Here is a 16,671-nt window from a genome sequence, read left to right as displayed (position 1 = left end):
ACATCTTATTTTAATTTTGTCTTCAGACTGAATTTACTTGTTTCCAAGTTATCAAGTATTTTGCAGTATATTGCATCAAGACATGGCTAATTGTAGAAAGAGAAAAGCCAAAAAAGATAGTCCAAGTAATTGAGAAGCAAATGTTTAAATGGCTGTGGCACGGGTAAATGGCGGGAGTAAGTATGATGTATGTCACAAAAATTTGTATTGTATTTTTCCCATGAATTGTTTTAGATTTCTAAAACCATTTCTCCAAATCATAACTGCCCGATGGCTCGTGCGTCACATTTTTCGACTTAAGTTCATTCGACATCGAGGGTCTGTATAAGCATTCATTACATAAGGCTAAAAAAGGTAGCTTAATTCCATCTCAAATTGGTAATCCTTGTGACCAGCAATTGTTTAAACCTGAGCTGTATTATAGTCACACTTATATCACTGAGTTACGACTAAAGCGCAAATTATGTGCGCTATTCAGAATATCTTGATTCGAACTTTACTCAGCTTTCAAGCATAAAATTGTCGATAAACTAATCAGAGTCAAGAGCAATATTTATATTGCCTATACAAAATGAAGTGCTGCAGCAACCCTCTTTCGGCTTCGCAAACAAAAATGTTACGCAAAATATACTTTAGTCAGGAGTTCAACGAAGGATTTGAACATGTTACATTGACTTTGCAGTCTTCAATGTATGTTTTTATGCGCCGTTAAATGTATTGGAAGGTATGCTTCCAGTTGAATCTTATTCTTTCTAATCGTTACGGATTAAAACTTACAACATATTGTTGAATCACATTACTGCAGTTAGTTTTTACTATTATAATTACGAAACTAAATCATTGCGATTTTTCTATTATCGTTGCGTAACCATACGGAGAAAATTTTCCTTATACTCAAATTATTGTAAACAACGGAAATGTAACCAAATTATTTCTTTTAGCCTAAAATAGATTTTAGGAATCGATAATAGGTACATCAACTAAAAAGTTCCATGCCCTTCATTGACAAAGATTATCGCGTTCTAACAGCATTGTAACTTTCTGGTCTCTAAATTGCCTCAGACTTTAAATCAAAATCTTTCCTTTTTATGTGTGCATTACGACCAAAGCTGTTAATTCTTGAAACCTTCCACATAGAATATCTCTTGATATACCTAAAAACTTTCAAAATAGACTTATCAAAACCAGGTAGTACTATACAGCTATCCGTAACCTTTCATAATACTTTACTAGGTTGCAGCTACCGGTCTAACCGCAATCATACTACTATAGATAGCCGCTGCAAAAATAAAAGAAGGATACAATAGTTTGTAAAAGTATACAGCCTCTACTCCCTGAAGACAAGTGCGGTCTAATACCCGATTAATTAAAAATCCTTCACTTGTCTTTGGATTTTTTTCCCAATTCTTTTGATCAAATAAAAGATAAAGTAATTTGCTAAAGCTTATAACCCATTAACCAAGAAGATGGCCGTGCTCCGACAATCTATTCTTACTTGCATTTTCTTCTCTGTAGTGGCAATGAAAACTAATTATTTTGTTAGTTTTATTACAACACTTATTGGAGAAATCAGATGGTATTAACGATAGGGTTAAGCTAGATGAGGCTAGAAAGTGGTGATGATCTCTCTGTCAGGGAGCCTCAGTCAACCAAGGATTTGAGCAAAGACTCCACGGGGGAATACGCTCAAGATTCTTATCTCCTGATTTAGACTTCAGAGGGTGACGAGGATGAGTTCGTTTTGGGAACAAGAGATAAGTCTGAAATAAATGTGTAGGCCATTGGAAGATTCTTTAGGGTAAGTGACCTAGCTAAGGCTTATAGTAAAGCTAGTTCATCAGTGATGCAAACCCCTCAACCAGAATCTCGTTCAGGCCTGACGGGCCAACTATGTTTGCCTCACCAAGGTGCAATCTTTCTCAACTGCATGGCCGCCCGCAGGGGGGGGGCTGCCCCCCCCCTGGGATTTAGACCAGAGTAGGAAGAAAATAGAAGCGTAACAACTAATCAAAGAAAAAGAATTTCTTATTTTGGTTTTGTCTTTAAGAACTGCTATGAAGCTTGTTTAGAATCAATTCAGAATTTAGTTCAATTCTTAGATCTTAGATTAACTCAATATGGGTAATTATTTAAATATCAAAAGGAGACCGAAACCGGAACCCGATTTAGGGTGTAGAGTAAATACTCTCAAGGGCATTCTTATGCCCTAGCAATAGTGCAACAAGCTTGATAAAGCTTACCGCATTTTGGAATTAATAAACAAAGAAAGTTTTATAGATATACAGCGTCATGCCCTACCAGAAGTCAGCTTGGTCTTGGTTTTTGTCATATTTTGTCACAGTAAAAATGTAAGTCTAATTTTTTTATTCTTTTCCTTCATTTTTAAAATATAATCCTAGTTAAGGGGTAAGATTCTAATTTTGGCTATAGTTATCTATAATGTCTATAATGATTATCCTGTGTTTATTCCATTGGTTGTATCCTACAAGGTCTTATCCTATTAGGAATTTTGCTTGCTTTTCTTTCATAATACTGAACTTAACTTTTAGCTTAAATCTTAACGGGAATTCAGTCAAGAGACCGGAATTGATGAATTAAAATATTGATCTTTTAATAAACCAACAAATACTTAATAATTAATCAACAGATATTTCTAAATAAATTACAAATAGATGGCTTAAATTGAATAGTAAAACTAATAGTAATTAGTAAAAATAGTAGTAAAATAGTAACCATTCTTTTAAAAAAAGTAAAACTCTTGGTTTTTCTATACCGATATAGAATCACATTTTTGTACCACTCACTGTTTGAAATATGATCAGTCTAAAGATATCATTATCAGTCTGGTAGCCAGCGTTTACGTCCCCCCCGGTGATTACCCCCTTGGAAAATAGCCCCCCCCCCCGGAAAATATAAAAAAAATTCTTTGTATTTTTTTTTACCACAAAATTTATTTCTCCTCCAATCTTCTCTATTCTGGTATCTGCCCCTCCCCCTGGAAAATTTTCTGTGGGCGCCCTTGCTCAACTGTTGTCTTTAAAGAAGTCCCCCCTGCGCATCACCAGTTTATAGCATTTCTCCCTACACCAATATCTCATACTGGTCTACCAAAGTTATCCCTGCAAAAGTTGGTAGTCTTTTTTCGTCTTTTATGATGGAGAAATACTACATTGACTTTGCCAACTCTATATAAGCACTTTGCATTTCTAAAACTTATTTTTCAGTCATAGTAGGCCCAGTATCTTAAAATCTGTTCTAATTTTTGGAAAACTTCTAAGATTTATAAAAATAAAAAAATAAGTTTGAATGTGTCACTTTAAAGATGTTAAGCACTCAGTACATTTAAAGAAATAAGTGTCTCTTTAACCACGCATGCCACTAGTAATTTTCACCAGAGGGCAACCAATACCAGTTTTCAGTGGAGTTTTTATATAGTTATGCACTGAAGGAATGGTTGAGCAAGGATAAATGTAACGCCCATATGCCACAAATACTGACAGTTGGACACGTTTTTGACACCCGTTGATGCACTAGATATACCATATTTCATTTAAAAGTGTCTTCTGAAAATAAAATTTAATAACCATTTTGTAAGGAATTACCACAAGGAATAAATCACCAGAACCGAACAAGCTTCATCAGTATTTGTTCATAAAGTATAGAACAACATCTACTTTCTAGAGATCTGGAAATGATTGATAGGGAGTCTATCCCACAATTAAAGAAGTCTATCCCAAAATTAGAAAGGAAAACCCAAATTTAGTGAGCTGAGATGTTATACACAGCTTCATAGATGCGGAAAAGCGATACTGTACTTTGTCAAGGCTAATTTTCTTCCATAGCAGAAATGACCAAAGAAGACTCGTCAACATGCAACCTTGTTGAATAATAATTACACGACCTTGATATATGCTGAAGTCCTTTACTTTATTGCATAAAATAGGATATTCATTTTACTGCAACCCCAAAAAGGGATATGACGGTGCTTTTCCAGCCTTAAGACCCTTGTCTTTACATTTTCCTGTGCTTAGAAGTGTTATTAGAGCTTTGTATGAGACGGTAGAGAGATATAGAATCATTCGGACATAACTAATGCTAGGACTGTAGGAAACTTTCCCTTACTTTAATCCCTTGTTGAGAAAGCAATTTGGAAACTTCAAATTAAACACAAAATGATCATTTAAAAGGATAATATAAATGCTGGATCCCTAACGCTTTAGGTTGTCAACTGATGAAGGTAAGCACACTTGGCGAGAATCTTACTTGAGCTGAACACTCTCAAATGAGAGATGAACACTTTTCGGTTCCAGTGACTATTGTTTTCTGGGAAAGAAGCAAAATTAAAACCAAGTTAATTAAATCATATAAATAGCTTTGCCAAAAAATTGTAGACAATTGCTAAAATTTAGGTCACGCTATTTTCAAGTATCTAGAAGTTTAAGTTTTGAATTGAGGTCCCCGAAAGTCCCGAGTCCAAACTAGTCAACTAAATTTTTTTAGCTGTCACGAGTATATATAGAAAGATACTATTTATCTCTAAAATATATCACCAGTCTGAAAGTCCTGATGATTCACGTTTGAAATATGGTAGATACCAAGTTATAGAGAAGACATTGGAAATACCATATCCTAATTTTTAAGTTATTTTAGCGCGATTTTAAATAAAAGGGAAGTACCTGGTACTTCTAGGTAAACTTTAATCAAACCCTTTATAGTAAAGCATACAGGAATGTATGTAATAGCTAATAATATTAGCTTGATTTTGGTAAGAAACAGATTGTTAAGAATTATAATACTTACAAGACTAAGAGATGTTCTAAGCTAGTATTTGGTGTGCAGGCGCACTATGTTCTGAATTACAACCGTCAAAACAGTTTATAATAATCGCTAATTATATTCGGTTTTCGAAGGTGTTTACTGCAAAATACGCCATTGCGTGGCAGTTTAGCTTCTGAAGCCGGGAGGTACTACCAATAACCTTCAGATATCAAACGAAACTCTAAAGAAAAGAATTTTTGAAACAATATATAGACCCAAAAAAGTTCTGCTCTATGCTGGTTTAGAATATGTAAAGTCTGTTAATTTTAAACGTACCCGTCATAAGACATTAGCATAAATCATTTTGCATAATTTGGGAAAAGAGAAGACCCTCCCCCCCCCCCCCACCGAACAAAAAGTAATTCAATCTTGACGAAAATTACAGCTTCAAATATTGCCCCGTGTTCAATATAGTTTATTACAATCGACTACAATTGCTTTCAATAAGCTATATGGAACGGAGGGCTAGGTACCCAGCAGAGTTTTCATACCCATCAATACAAAACGCGAAGTTTGGCTTTTTGCTATTTTTTTCACGAGGGTTGATCGTATCAAACCAAAGGATTTGGAACTTCGAGAGGTCACTTTCGAGTGGAAATTCAGTTTTAGTGCCTTGATCAAGAGGTGCAAGTCTTCAGGAGGCAAATAATCTCCTCTAACGACATTTTTTCGCCCCATAAAGCCATTGGGGCGAAACATGGGATTGCGTCGTAATTTTAAGGTAGCACTTTTAGTCAGAAAGAGTTAAAACTAGCTCATGTCCCAGTCGTAGCATAAGCGTAGCACTGCCCGTAATCAGAGAACAATACAAAATTAATAATAAAGAAAAAAACAAACTCAACGCTGAGCTTTGAAAACAACTCATGACGACCATTCATGGCGTCATGTTTTATACTAACGCATAATTTGAGATATATTTTTTTTTGTCTCTTGAGTTAAAGCCTAGATACTCATTTTCTGATGTTTTTACTAATTTTCAGACGAGAAAAAAAAATCCTAGTTAGGTTATAAATATTTCTCAAAGCGATTTTTTCACTTAATAAGGTTATTTACTCGGCACTTATTACAATTTTTTTTAAACTAATGATGCAAGTTTTAACGTACGAAACATAAAGTGAATTCAGTGAGCTCTAATCATTATTTAATAATTGTAAAAATGAAACCTATAAAACTTGCAAAATTAATGCACTGCAACAAAATAACATAAAAGAATAATAATAATAAAAAAAAACAGAAGAAAAGAACTTGTAAAAGCCAGGTCCTTAGGAGGTATACACTTATTTATGCCTCTTCCTTTGGAACAGCATGGAAGGGGAACAGCTTATCACCTCTTCCAAGGTTTTCACATAAGTCGCGTTCACACACTTGTTTGTGCTTCATGAGATCAAATTTAGTGGGGTAAGAGGTGTCACAAACATTGCATTTCAATAACGGCCCCACAAGGTGGACAAATCGGTGCTTGAACAAGGACGAGTACTCAACAAAAGCTTTAGAACATTCCTGAAAAAAGTGAAGTCAGGAACATATCTTTTTAGCAACTTATAGATTAATCATTGACAAAAAAAAAAAAAAAAAAAAAATCACTCATTTCACCTGGAATGTACAGGACAACAGTAAAGATGCTAGCAAAGATGCTCAGGATGGACCTTCTGTGGGATCTAATAATTTTTCTGGGGAAATTCAAAAAATAAATTCTCAGGGCTAAGCCTTTTAATTTTTTTCAGGAGAAAAGGGCCTCTAATCAGTCTCAGGGGGCGGGGGTCTACATACATGTGCAGGTATGGTAGCTGCTGCTGTAAAGTAAAAATCACGCAGAAATATTTAAAATGTTATTCAAAAGCCCCATTTTTTTCTTACTGCTATTATATATGTATATGTATACACATATGTATCTTATATGTCATATGTAAATTTCCAAACATATTACGTAATCGTTATTCAGTAAGTATTATTCACTTTTTGTGAATAATTGTTGAGCAAAAAAATTGTCAGATTTCGAATTTAAGTAGGCTATGCTGATTTTAACTATTTGTCTATGATGAAAGTACTGGAAAAACGGCTCTCAATAACAAGCACTGTATGCTTAAAGTTGCACTTGAATTAACTGATTTGAATGTGCAATAAATTCAATCGGAAATAAGTGAAGTGTTGCCACTTATTCAAATAAATTGACTCTAAATATCAATTAGATCAAGAACGGCCATCATGGTCGTATTTCAAAAATACAATTAAAAAAATGAATGAGCCATCTCACGATATTCTAGGACTACTGGTTTGATACAATCATCCATGAAAAAAAAAAACAATAAAAACGCATCCGTAATTTCTTCTGGCAAAAAATACAAAATTCCACATTTTGGCAGATAGGAGCTTGGAACTTCTATAGTAGGGTTCTCTGATACGCTGAATGTGATGGTGTTATTTTCATTGCAGTTCTATGACTTTTACAGGTTGTTTCCCTCTTTTTTCGAAAATAAGGCAAATTTTCTTTTCTTAGGCACGTAACTTTTGATGTGTAAGACTAAACTTGATGAAACTTATACATTTGAAATCAGCATAAAAATCTGATTCTCTTGATGTATCTATTGGTATCAAAATTCCGTTTTTTAGAGTTTTAGAGTTCATTACCACAAACTGTTTGATTTAGGCTACATAAATGGTTAAAGAAATTAAGAAAGAAGAGTAATATCATGGGAATGATTGGTTTAAAGATGTTGGTTAAAGAAGCTACCTATGAGGTGCGCAAGGAATACTTTACTCTTTTGTGTTTGCGTTGGCAAAACACAAGATAGTTTAGAAAACAGGCTACAACAACAAAAAACAGCAATATATTCCCCCTAAATGCAAAAAAAAAACAAGGCATCTTCAATTTAACATTTATAGAACATTTATTTCAGCTTCTAGGTTAGAATATAATGTTCAGTAAAACAAATAGCCTATAATTGATAATTTATAGTATTGTTGTAAAGTTACCGTAAAATAAAAACCCGGTCAGTAAAATTTGTAAAATTGGTAAATAAGGTATTCCCCTGGAATTATAGGGTAAAATTACTGTTTTGGAGTTGTCCTGTTGCTAGGAGACCAGTTGAGCTTCTTTTGTTTCAATCATTTTTTCAGCTTATACTGAAATTGTTTAGAGATTTTTATTTTCCTAGGCTTAAAAAAGTAATACCCCTCATCTATTTTAAAAACCAATAGGAATAAGTTTTCTTAACGTAAATAAAATCAGTTTTTGTTGAAATACTATTTAGTTTAGGACATATACATTTTATTAGCATTCATTTTATTTATTTCTAATAAATAGACTTTTATTTACTTAGGGTGAAAGGCAGGGGCTCATTTGGGCAGAATCCACTGACGTCTCAAACTTCTTTGAATTTTTGGACACTCCCTGATCAAATTATGCAACATTGATTTTTTTACAATCGTCCTCTCCCTTTCCAGAAAAAAAAACATTTATAACTTCCAATTCATTTTTTTTTATCCAGTGAAAATCACAATAACAATGCCTTATTCAAAACTGTTTCTTTCAGCCTGGGTAGTATTGGGCGATGTTAACTACACGGTACTGTAAAATACCAGTAAAATAAGTAAAATAGGTAAGATACTTATTTTACGGGGGTCCGTAAAATTACGGTAAAATGCGTAAAATGCCCAATTTTATCATTTACAACACTAATTTATGGGGACTATTGAAAAGTATTAAGATTGATCCTAGAAAAAAACTCTATATAAATAGAAATAAGGAAGATTATAAATTAAATCCCAATTGTATTAATTCAATTAAATAACAAGCCTGGGACTTGTATTATTCTAATAATGAAAAAGATAAAAAATTCAAAAAGTCAATCTAAAACGGGTTGAACTTACTTAATAAAGTTGAAAATGGCGAAATTAAACTATATAAACGCTCACTCTAGGTCAAAGCATATCGACCAAATTAGCAAAAGTAAAAAAAAAACCTTTCAATTATTCAAATATTATTATCTTGATTGGATGTGTTTGGGGAAATGGTGGGCGGGAGAGGGGCGTTAGTTGCTCTCCAATAACTTTCAACTATTAAAAAAGGCACCAGCCCTTTCAATTTCCGAACAAATGAGCCTTTTTGAAGTTTCTACGACAACACTTTCAATAAAAACCTTATATGTCCCCAGGGCGTAACTTACAACCCTTGCCCTGAGGGCTGAGGGGGGGGTGTAATCCTCAAAGACCTAATTTCAAGAACTTTCAACTACGTTGAACAAAACAACTATCTGAAAATTTTGATTGGATGTGTTTGGGGGGATGGTGGGCGTGAGAGGGGGGTTAGTTACCCTCCAATCACTTTTGACTATTAAAAATAAATGAGCCCCTTTTGATGTTTTTACGACAACGCTATCTATAAAAACCTTAAATGCCCCCAGGGCATAGCTTAAAACCTTTGACCTGTGGGCTCTGGGGGGTCTGTTATCCTCAAACACATAATTTCCAGAACTTTCAACGACGTTGAACAAAATGGTTATCTCTAAACTTAGATTGAATGTGTTTGGGGAAATGGTGGGCACGAGAGGGAGGGTTAATTACTCTCCATTCACTTTCGACTATTAAAAAGGGCACTAGCCCTTTCAATTTTAAATCAATTGAGCCCTTTTTGAAATTTTTACAACAACTTTCTATATAAACCTTATATGCCCCCAGGGCATAACTTATAACCCTTGCACTGAGGGCTCTGAGGGGATTATCATCCTAAAAGACCTAATTCCCAGAGCTTTCAACAACGTTGAACAAAATGGATTTCAAAATTTTGATTGGATATGTTTGGGAATGGTGGGCGTGAGAGGGGGGTTAGTTGTCCTTCAATAACTTTCGACTTTTAAAAAGGGCACCATCCCTTTCAATTTCCAATTGAATTAGCCCTTTTTGAGGTTTCTGCAACATCGCTTTCTATAAAAAACCTTATATGCCCCAAGACATAACTTACAACCCTTGTACTGAGGGCTTTAGGGGGTTGTCATCCTCAAAGACATAATTTCCAGAACTTTCTACTAAGTTGAACAAAATGGCTATCTCAAAATTTTGATTGGATGCGTTTGGGGAAAAGGTGGGCGTGAGAGAAGGGTTAGTTGCCCTCCAATCACTTTCGAATATAAAAAACGTCACTAGCCCTTTGAATTTCCAATCGAATGAGCCTTTTTTGAAGTTTCTACGACAACAATTTCTATAAAAACCTTATATGCCCCCAGGGCAAAACTTACAGACCTTGCCCTGAGGGCTGTGGGGGAGTGTCCCACTCAAAAACACATTCTATCAGGAAATCAACTACGCTGAACAAAATGGCTATCTCAAAATTTTGATTGGATGTGTTTGGGGAAATGGTGGGAGTGGAAGGGGTGTTAGCTGACTTTCAATCACTTTTGACTATTAAAAAGGGCACTAGCCACTCGAATTTCCAATCGAATGAGCCCTTTTCGAAGTGTCTACGACAACTCCTTCGATACGAAGGGCCCTGGTATGCAAAAAAAATATTAATACATTGTGCCAACATCGTTCTTTACTTAGGCAGCGCTATTGCGCTGCCTATGATAAATTTCCAAATTATCAATGGAAAAAACAATCCCAATCTTATATAGTTTGCAATGGAAAGTGCTCTATTTTTATCAGAGAGGGTAGAAATGGGAAAAAGACAACTTTGCGCCATAATTTTTCAAAGGCCATGAATATCACGGAGAATTAACCCACCTATCTGCAGATTTTATGGTAAATTAACTTGAATTTTTTTTTATGTATAAACAATAAATATATATATAACTATATATTATATAAACAATCATATATATCATTCATTTATTCTTATTTCTTTTGAAAAAAGGAAGACATTCCACGACTTTAAAATTTCTGTTACTGAATTACAAATCCTAATTTTGTCTGAAATTCAGACGAAAGGGGGTATAACAAACCCAGAGATAACTTAAGATCTACTGAATATTTTCCCATATTTATCCGATAATTTAATTGTGGTACGGTTTCCTAAAAAAATACTATGGGTTAAAAACCTTAAAATATGTAGGGGTTAACAGATATCGTGATACGTTTCCTAAGAAAAAATTTATTGGTTAAAAATGTTAAAAACGTGGGTTGTGGTTCCTGTTAGTTATTCCCTTTCTATATGTTAATTCAATTATTTATGAAACAAAAAGCTTGTTTATATTTATTTTATTCCAAGCTCTCTGCTAGGCTCTCCTCTTCCATCGAGTTTTTTTTTCATTTTGTTGTGACTAATTGTATAAACAGAGATTTACCTTACCTAGCTAAAGCTCAATAAGTGGAAACCTTGCACAACTTACTTGCACTGGACAAACATACGGCTTAATATTAAGATGCTTATTCCTATGATTATTCAAGTTCCAATTGTTTGCAAAACGTTTCTCACAGATATCACACTCAAAATTTTTAACGTTATCATGAACGCTTTTTATATGAGACTTCAGACTCCTGATGGTCTTGAAAGATTGAGTACAGGAACTACAAGAGTAAGGTCTGGAATCTGGAAAAAGAAAACTATCACAAGGCTGAATATTCAAAGTGAAAATAAGTCTAATGCAGAGCTCCAAAAGATTGCCAAAGATGGTCTTTTTCGGCTGGTCTTCTAGGATCATAGAAAAAGCAGATCGTCTTCCAACGGGTTGGGGAGATATCCTCAGAACGTATTTATAGGGAATTTGGTATTTTTGGTAGAGTAAAAGAAGTGAGCTTTGAAAAGACGGGAATGGACACTGTATATAAATTAATTAAAAAAAAAACTTTCCGAAAAATAAGTTTTTCAAAGAAAAGTAAAGGCCATTTTAAACTTAAGCTCAGGAGATATGAATACCTGTTAAAAGTCAAACTCAAATCGACCAGAAATTACTATTAAAGAATAAATAAAACCCAAAACGAACAGAAATTGGATAAACAATCATAGCAAAAAAACATACAACAAGTAATAATGATAAATAAACAGATTTTAAAGCGAGTAATGCTTAGATTGAATAGCCTAATAAAATCAAACTTAAAACGAAAAAAAATAGTTTGCTATTAAAGTACAAATGAAACTTAAAACGAACAGAAATTAAATAAACAATCAATGCGAACAAACATACAATATATATTAATGTAAATGAATAAATAAATCATAAAACGAGTGAAACTTAAACTGAATATGCAAATCAAGTTTGAATCGAATAAAAATAACTACAAACAAGAGCTTGGGAATCGCCTCACTGCAGAAGCCTAAAACCTACTGCGTCATTGGCGCCTTACTGAAAACTATGAGTCTTGAACAGTCTTGGAAAGTATAAACAAAATCAAATTGAATATCAGATATATAATGATATTAATTGTTGAAAGATCCATCCGTTCAAGATTTTTTTTTCACTGTAATTTTTATTTTCATTTTCAATGCTGTAAGAATTGGAAAATAAAATATTGGTAATATAAGAGAAATTCGTTTTCAGTGAAGCGCCAATGACGCAGAAGGCTTTAGGTTTTTTCAGTAAAAGAAGGGGGCAGTATTCAAATTTTGTTGGTAGTGAAGCTATATTTGTCTTGAACAATCTCGGAAAGAACTAATAAATTAAACGGAATATTTTATGTATAATGAAATTAATTGCTGAAAGCTCATCAGTTCAAAATTTTACTGTAATTTTAATATTTATTTTCAATATTAAGTACAAAAGAAAACATTTGTAATATAATTCGTTTTCAGTAAAGCGCCAATGACGCAGTAGGTTTTAGGCTTCTGCAGTGAGGCGATACCCAAACTCATGTTTGTAGTTATTTTTATTCGATTCAAACTTGATTTGCGTATTCAATCTTAGTTTCACTCGTTTTAAGATTTGTTTATTCATTTACATTAATATATATTGTATGTATGTTCGCATTGATTGTTTATTTAATTTCTGTTCGTTGTAAGGTTCATTTATACTTTAATAGAAAAATATTTGTTTTTGTTTTAAGCTTGATTTTCATTTTGAATCCAAGCATTACTCGCTTTAAAATCTATTTATTCATTTATATTATTACTTATTGTATGTTTTTTGCTATGATTGTTTATTTAATTTCTGTTCGTTTTGGGATTCATTTATTCTTTAATAGTAATTTCTGGTCGTTTTGACTTTGAATTTTAACCGGTGTTCATATATCCTGAGCTTAAGTTTAAAATGGCCTTTACTTTTCTTTGAAAAACTTATTTTTCGGAAAGTTTTTTTAATTAATTTTTTTTCGTTTTTGATTGCAAAAAGTTTCAAGTTTTTATTGCATGGGGGGGGGGGTGCTTACTGTCCGAGTATTCTTGAATTTAAAAAACGGATCTAGAACTTTCAATTTAAATCGAATGAGGCTTTTTTCAAAGTCTTTACGATTACCTCTTTGAGAAAAACCTTATATATGAACAATCGACAGCTTGCATAACTTGTGGACAGCGATTGGCAACAATGAATGGATTTAAAAAATAGCTCCAATAAGGGTGTTTGACCATTTCACTTGCTGACACAAAGGGATCATGACTGTTTGGAATTGACCTTAATAGGATTTTGTGTGCCAAAGCAATTTTGCATCTATCACAGAATATGTATTTTAACCTTATTATTGGATAATTATAATAGATTTACAATGTGTTCTTCCCATACAAATCTTTACTTTATTAAAGTCTTTGGGGTGGGGGCGGCGTAGTTGGCAGAAGGAAGAAAAATTTAGCGTAGACAGTAGAAGATGGGGAGGCTGAGGCAGGAGACTCATCCAATACGGGGCGGAACTTCACTTATATCCTCCGTTCCCGATTTAGGAGATTAGACAGACTCATTGGGCTGTAGAATGTTGGACCGTTTGAGTTGTGGAAGACGTTAAAATACTCAAAAATACTTTATATTTTCAGTTATTGCAGGATTGATTTCATAGATTGTGGAATGGTGAGCCCCCTGGCCCATCATTTGGGTGAGCCTCAACTCATAATATGCAATTTTGATTAATTATTCCGTGTTATGTGCATACAATATTCTATTTATGTCATTTTGAGTTATACATTTATTGTATTGCGTTCATTTTTAAGCCTTGAGATAAAGACTGAAGCCTTATAGTAAACAGTGGTGGGGGGAAGTCTCCCCCTCACATGCATAATTGAGCAGCCACAGAGACAATAATACAAATTAAATTAATCTGTCTTTTGAAAATGTCTTTTTCCAAAAGACACGAATAAAATCGTCCTAAGGAACATGAAGTGCTATCTCGGACATTTCCGTTGATTCTTTATTCCCGTTACTTTCAGATGTAAAATTTAGAATATTATCGAATGGGTTCAGTCGTCCCCTCCCTGAATAATTCGCATTTGGAAAACCCCGCCCCTGGGAAATTCCTCCCCCCTCAAAGAACATTTTCTTTTCCTGCTGATAATTCCCCCGCGTTAAATTCCACCCAGCAAAAATTTCCCAGCCGTGGAATATGTTCCTCAAACATATTCCCCTCAGATAATTTCGGATATTCATGAAAATGGAAGCTGAAATTTCTACTCAACTTTTTAGGTCAGAAGTAAAGCTATAGCGTTGCCCAAGTAAAGAGCCATAAGGGTTAAATGAATTAATACTTATTTATTTCTCCAGGGGCACTTTATGTGGAAGAGGTGGTCGTATAAACTTTAGATCGGGGTTCATTGAATTACGAATTAAAAGTTATTGTGCCCTTACACCAGGGGCGGATCCCGGATTTTTTCGGGGGGGGGGCGCAAAATAGGTTGATCGGATGAACTTGCGTTAGGAGCAAGTTTAATTAACGCAAACGTGCGTTAATTAAGTAAATTAAATTACTTTAGACTACGTTAGGGGGGGGGCGCCCCCCTCACCCCTCCCCTAGATTCGCCACTGCCTTACACTCTCTGTTTCTTTTCTTCTTAGGGAGGAGAGCAGATGCCTAATAGGTGTGTGTTAATACCAAAACATTCTAACTGTCATTGGGCCTTCAGGTATAAACAGAATTAGTTCAAAGGGAGGGGTGGGGAAAAAAGGCGTGGGGGGGGGTATTTGCCCTTCGACTGATTTTGACTCGTAAGAGCTGGACTAGAAATTCCAATTTCCAATCAAATGAGCCCTCTCTGAAGTTTATATGAGAATCGCTTCCTGCCCCCAGGCCCTGGGGGTTTTTGTCGACGCCAGAGTTTTGTTACTTAACCTTTCAACTATTTTTAACAAATTTTTTATCTGATGCATTTAGGGCGCGGGGAAGGGGGGGATGGTTGCCCTCTAATCTCTTTTGACTCTTAAAAAGTGAACAAGAACTTTCAATTTCCAATCAAATAAGCCCTCTCTAAAGTTTATACGAGTATCCGTTCCATAAAAAATAATATGAAGAAATCGGAGAATCTTTAAATTACAACCCTTGCCCTGAGGGCTGTGGGGGAGTTGTCATCCTCAAAGACCTAATTTCCAGACCTTAAAACTACGTTTAATAAAATGTCTGTCTCAAAATTTTGATTAGATGTGTTAGGGGAAAAGGTGGGCGTGAGAGGGGGGTTAGTTGCCCTCAAATCACTTTCGACTATGAAAAAAGAGCACTACCCCTTTGAATCTCCATTCAAATGAGCCTTTTGTTAAGTTTCTACGACAACGCCTCCTATAAAAACCTTATATGCCCCCACGCCATAACTTAAAGCACTTGACCTAACGGTTGTGGGGGAGTGTCCTCCTCAAAACATATTTTGTAAGTGAAAATCAACTACGTTGAACAAAATGGCTATCTCAAAATTTTGATTGGATGTGTTTGGGGGAATGATGGGCGTGGAGGGGGGAGGCCTAGTTGCCCTCCAATCACTTTCGACTATAAAACAGGGCAGTGGCTCTTCGAATTTTTAGTCGCATAAGCCTACTTTAAAGGTTCTACGACAAAACCTTCTATAAAAAGCTGATAAGCCCCCAGGGAGTAACTAAAGATCCTTACACTGTGGGTTATGAGGTAGTTTCCTCCTCAAAAACATATTTTCTATCTGAAAATCAACTACGCTGAACAAAATGGCCATCTCAAAATTTTGATTGGATTTTTTTGGGGGAATGATGGGCGTGGGGAGGGGGCTAGTTGCCCTCCAATCACTTTCAACTATTAAAAAGGGCACTAGCCCTATGAATTTCTAATTGAATGAGCCTTTTTTGAAGTTTTTACGACAACACTTTCTATAAAAACCTTATATGCATAACTTAAAACCCTTGCCCTGAGGGTTGTGGGGGATTGTCCTCCTCAAAATCATATTTTCTATTAGAAAATCAACTACGCTGAACAAAATGGCTATCTCAAAATTTTTATTGGATGTGTTTGGGGGAATGCTGGGTGTGGGGGGGGGGCTAGTTGCCCTCCAATCACTTTCGACTATTAAAAAGGGCACTAGCCCTTTGAATTTCCAATCGAAAGAACCTTTTTTGAAGTTTCTACGACAATACCTTCTATAAAAACTTTATATGCTCCCAGGGCATAACAAAAAACCCTTGCCCTGAAGGCTGCGGGGGAGTTTCCTCCTCAAAAAAATATTTTCTATCGGCAAATCAACTACCCTGAACAAATTGGCTATCTCAAATTTTTGATGGGATGTGTTGGGGGGAAGTAGGGGCGGGGGGGGGGGGCTAGTTGCCCTCCAATTATTTTTAACTGTTAACAAGGGCACTAGTCCTTTAATTTCCAATCGAATGAGCCTGTTTTGAAGTTTCTACGACAACACCTTCTATAAAAACCTTATATGCCCCCAGGGCACAACTTAAAACCCTTGCCCTGAGGTTTGTAAGGGAGTGTCCTCCTCAAAATATATTTCCTATCTGGAAATCAACTACGCTGAACAAAATGGCTATCTCAAAATTTTGATTG

At 34.9% G+C, this 16,671-nt stretch overlaps 1 protein-coding gene across 1 annotated transcript in view; it reads right to left on the bottom strand.

Moving 5' to 3' along the window:
• Positions 1-5,946: 5,946 nt before the first annotated feature.
• Positions 5,947-16,671, bottom strand: part of LOC148955516 (uncharacterized) — a 32,577-nt gene continuing 21,852 nt past the window's right edge. Inside the window, exons 5-6 of the mRNA XM_089107539.1 lie at positions 11,142-11,341; positions 5,947-6,318 (exon numbers count right to left, since the gene is read on the bottom strand). Coding sequence (XP_088963665.1) covers positions 6,100-6,318; positions 11,142-11,341 — 419 coding nt within the window. The 3' untranslated portion in view covers positions 5,947-6,099. The remainder of the gene's footprint in view (positions 6,319-11,141; positions 11,342-16,671) is intronic.

This window comes from Artemia sp. Qi Xiang Cuo, chromosome 2 (assembly GCF_049724085.1).
Source record: "Artemia sp. Qi Xiang Cuo chromosome 2, ASM4972408v1, whole genome shotgun sequence".
Classification (NCBI taxonomy): Eukaryota; Metazoa; Arthropoda; class Branchiopoda; order Anostraca; family Artemiidae; genus Artemia; species Artemia sp. Qi Xiang Cuo.
The sequence above is the reverse complement of the archived record's forward strand: the minus strand, read 5'-3'. Positions and strand labels throughout refer to the sequence as shown.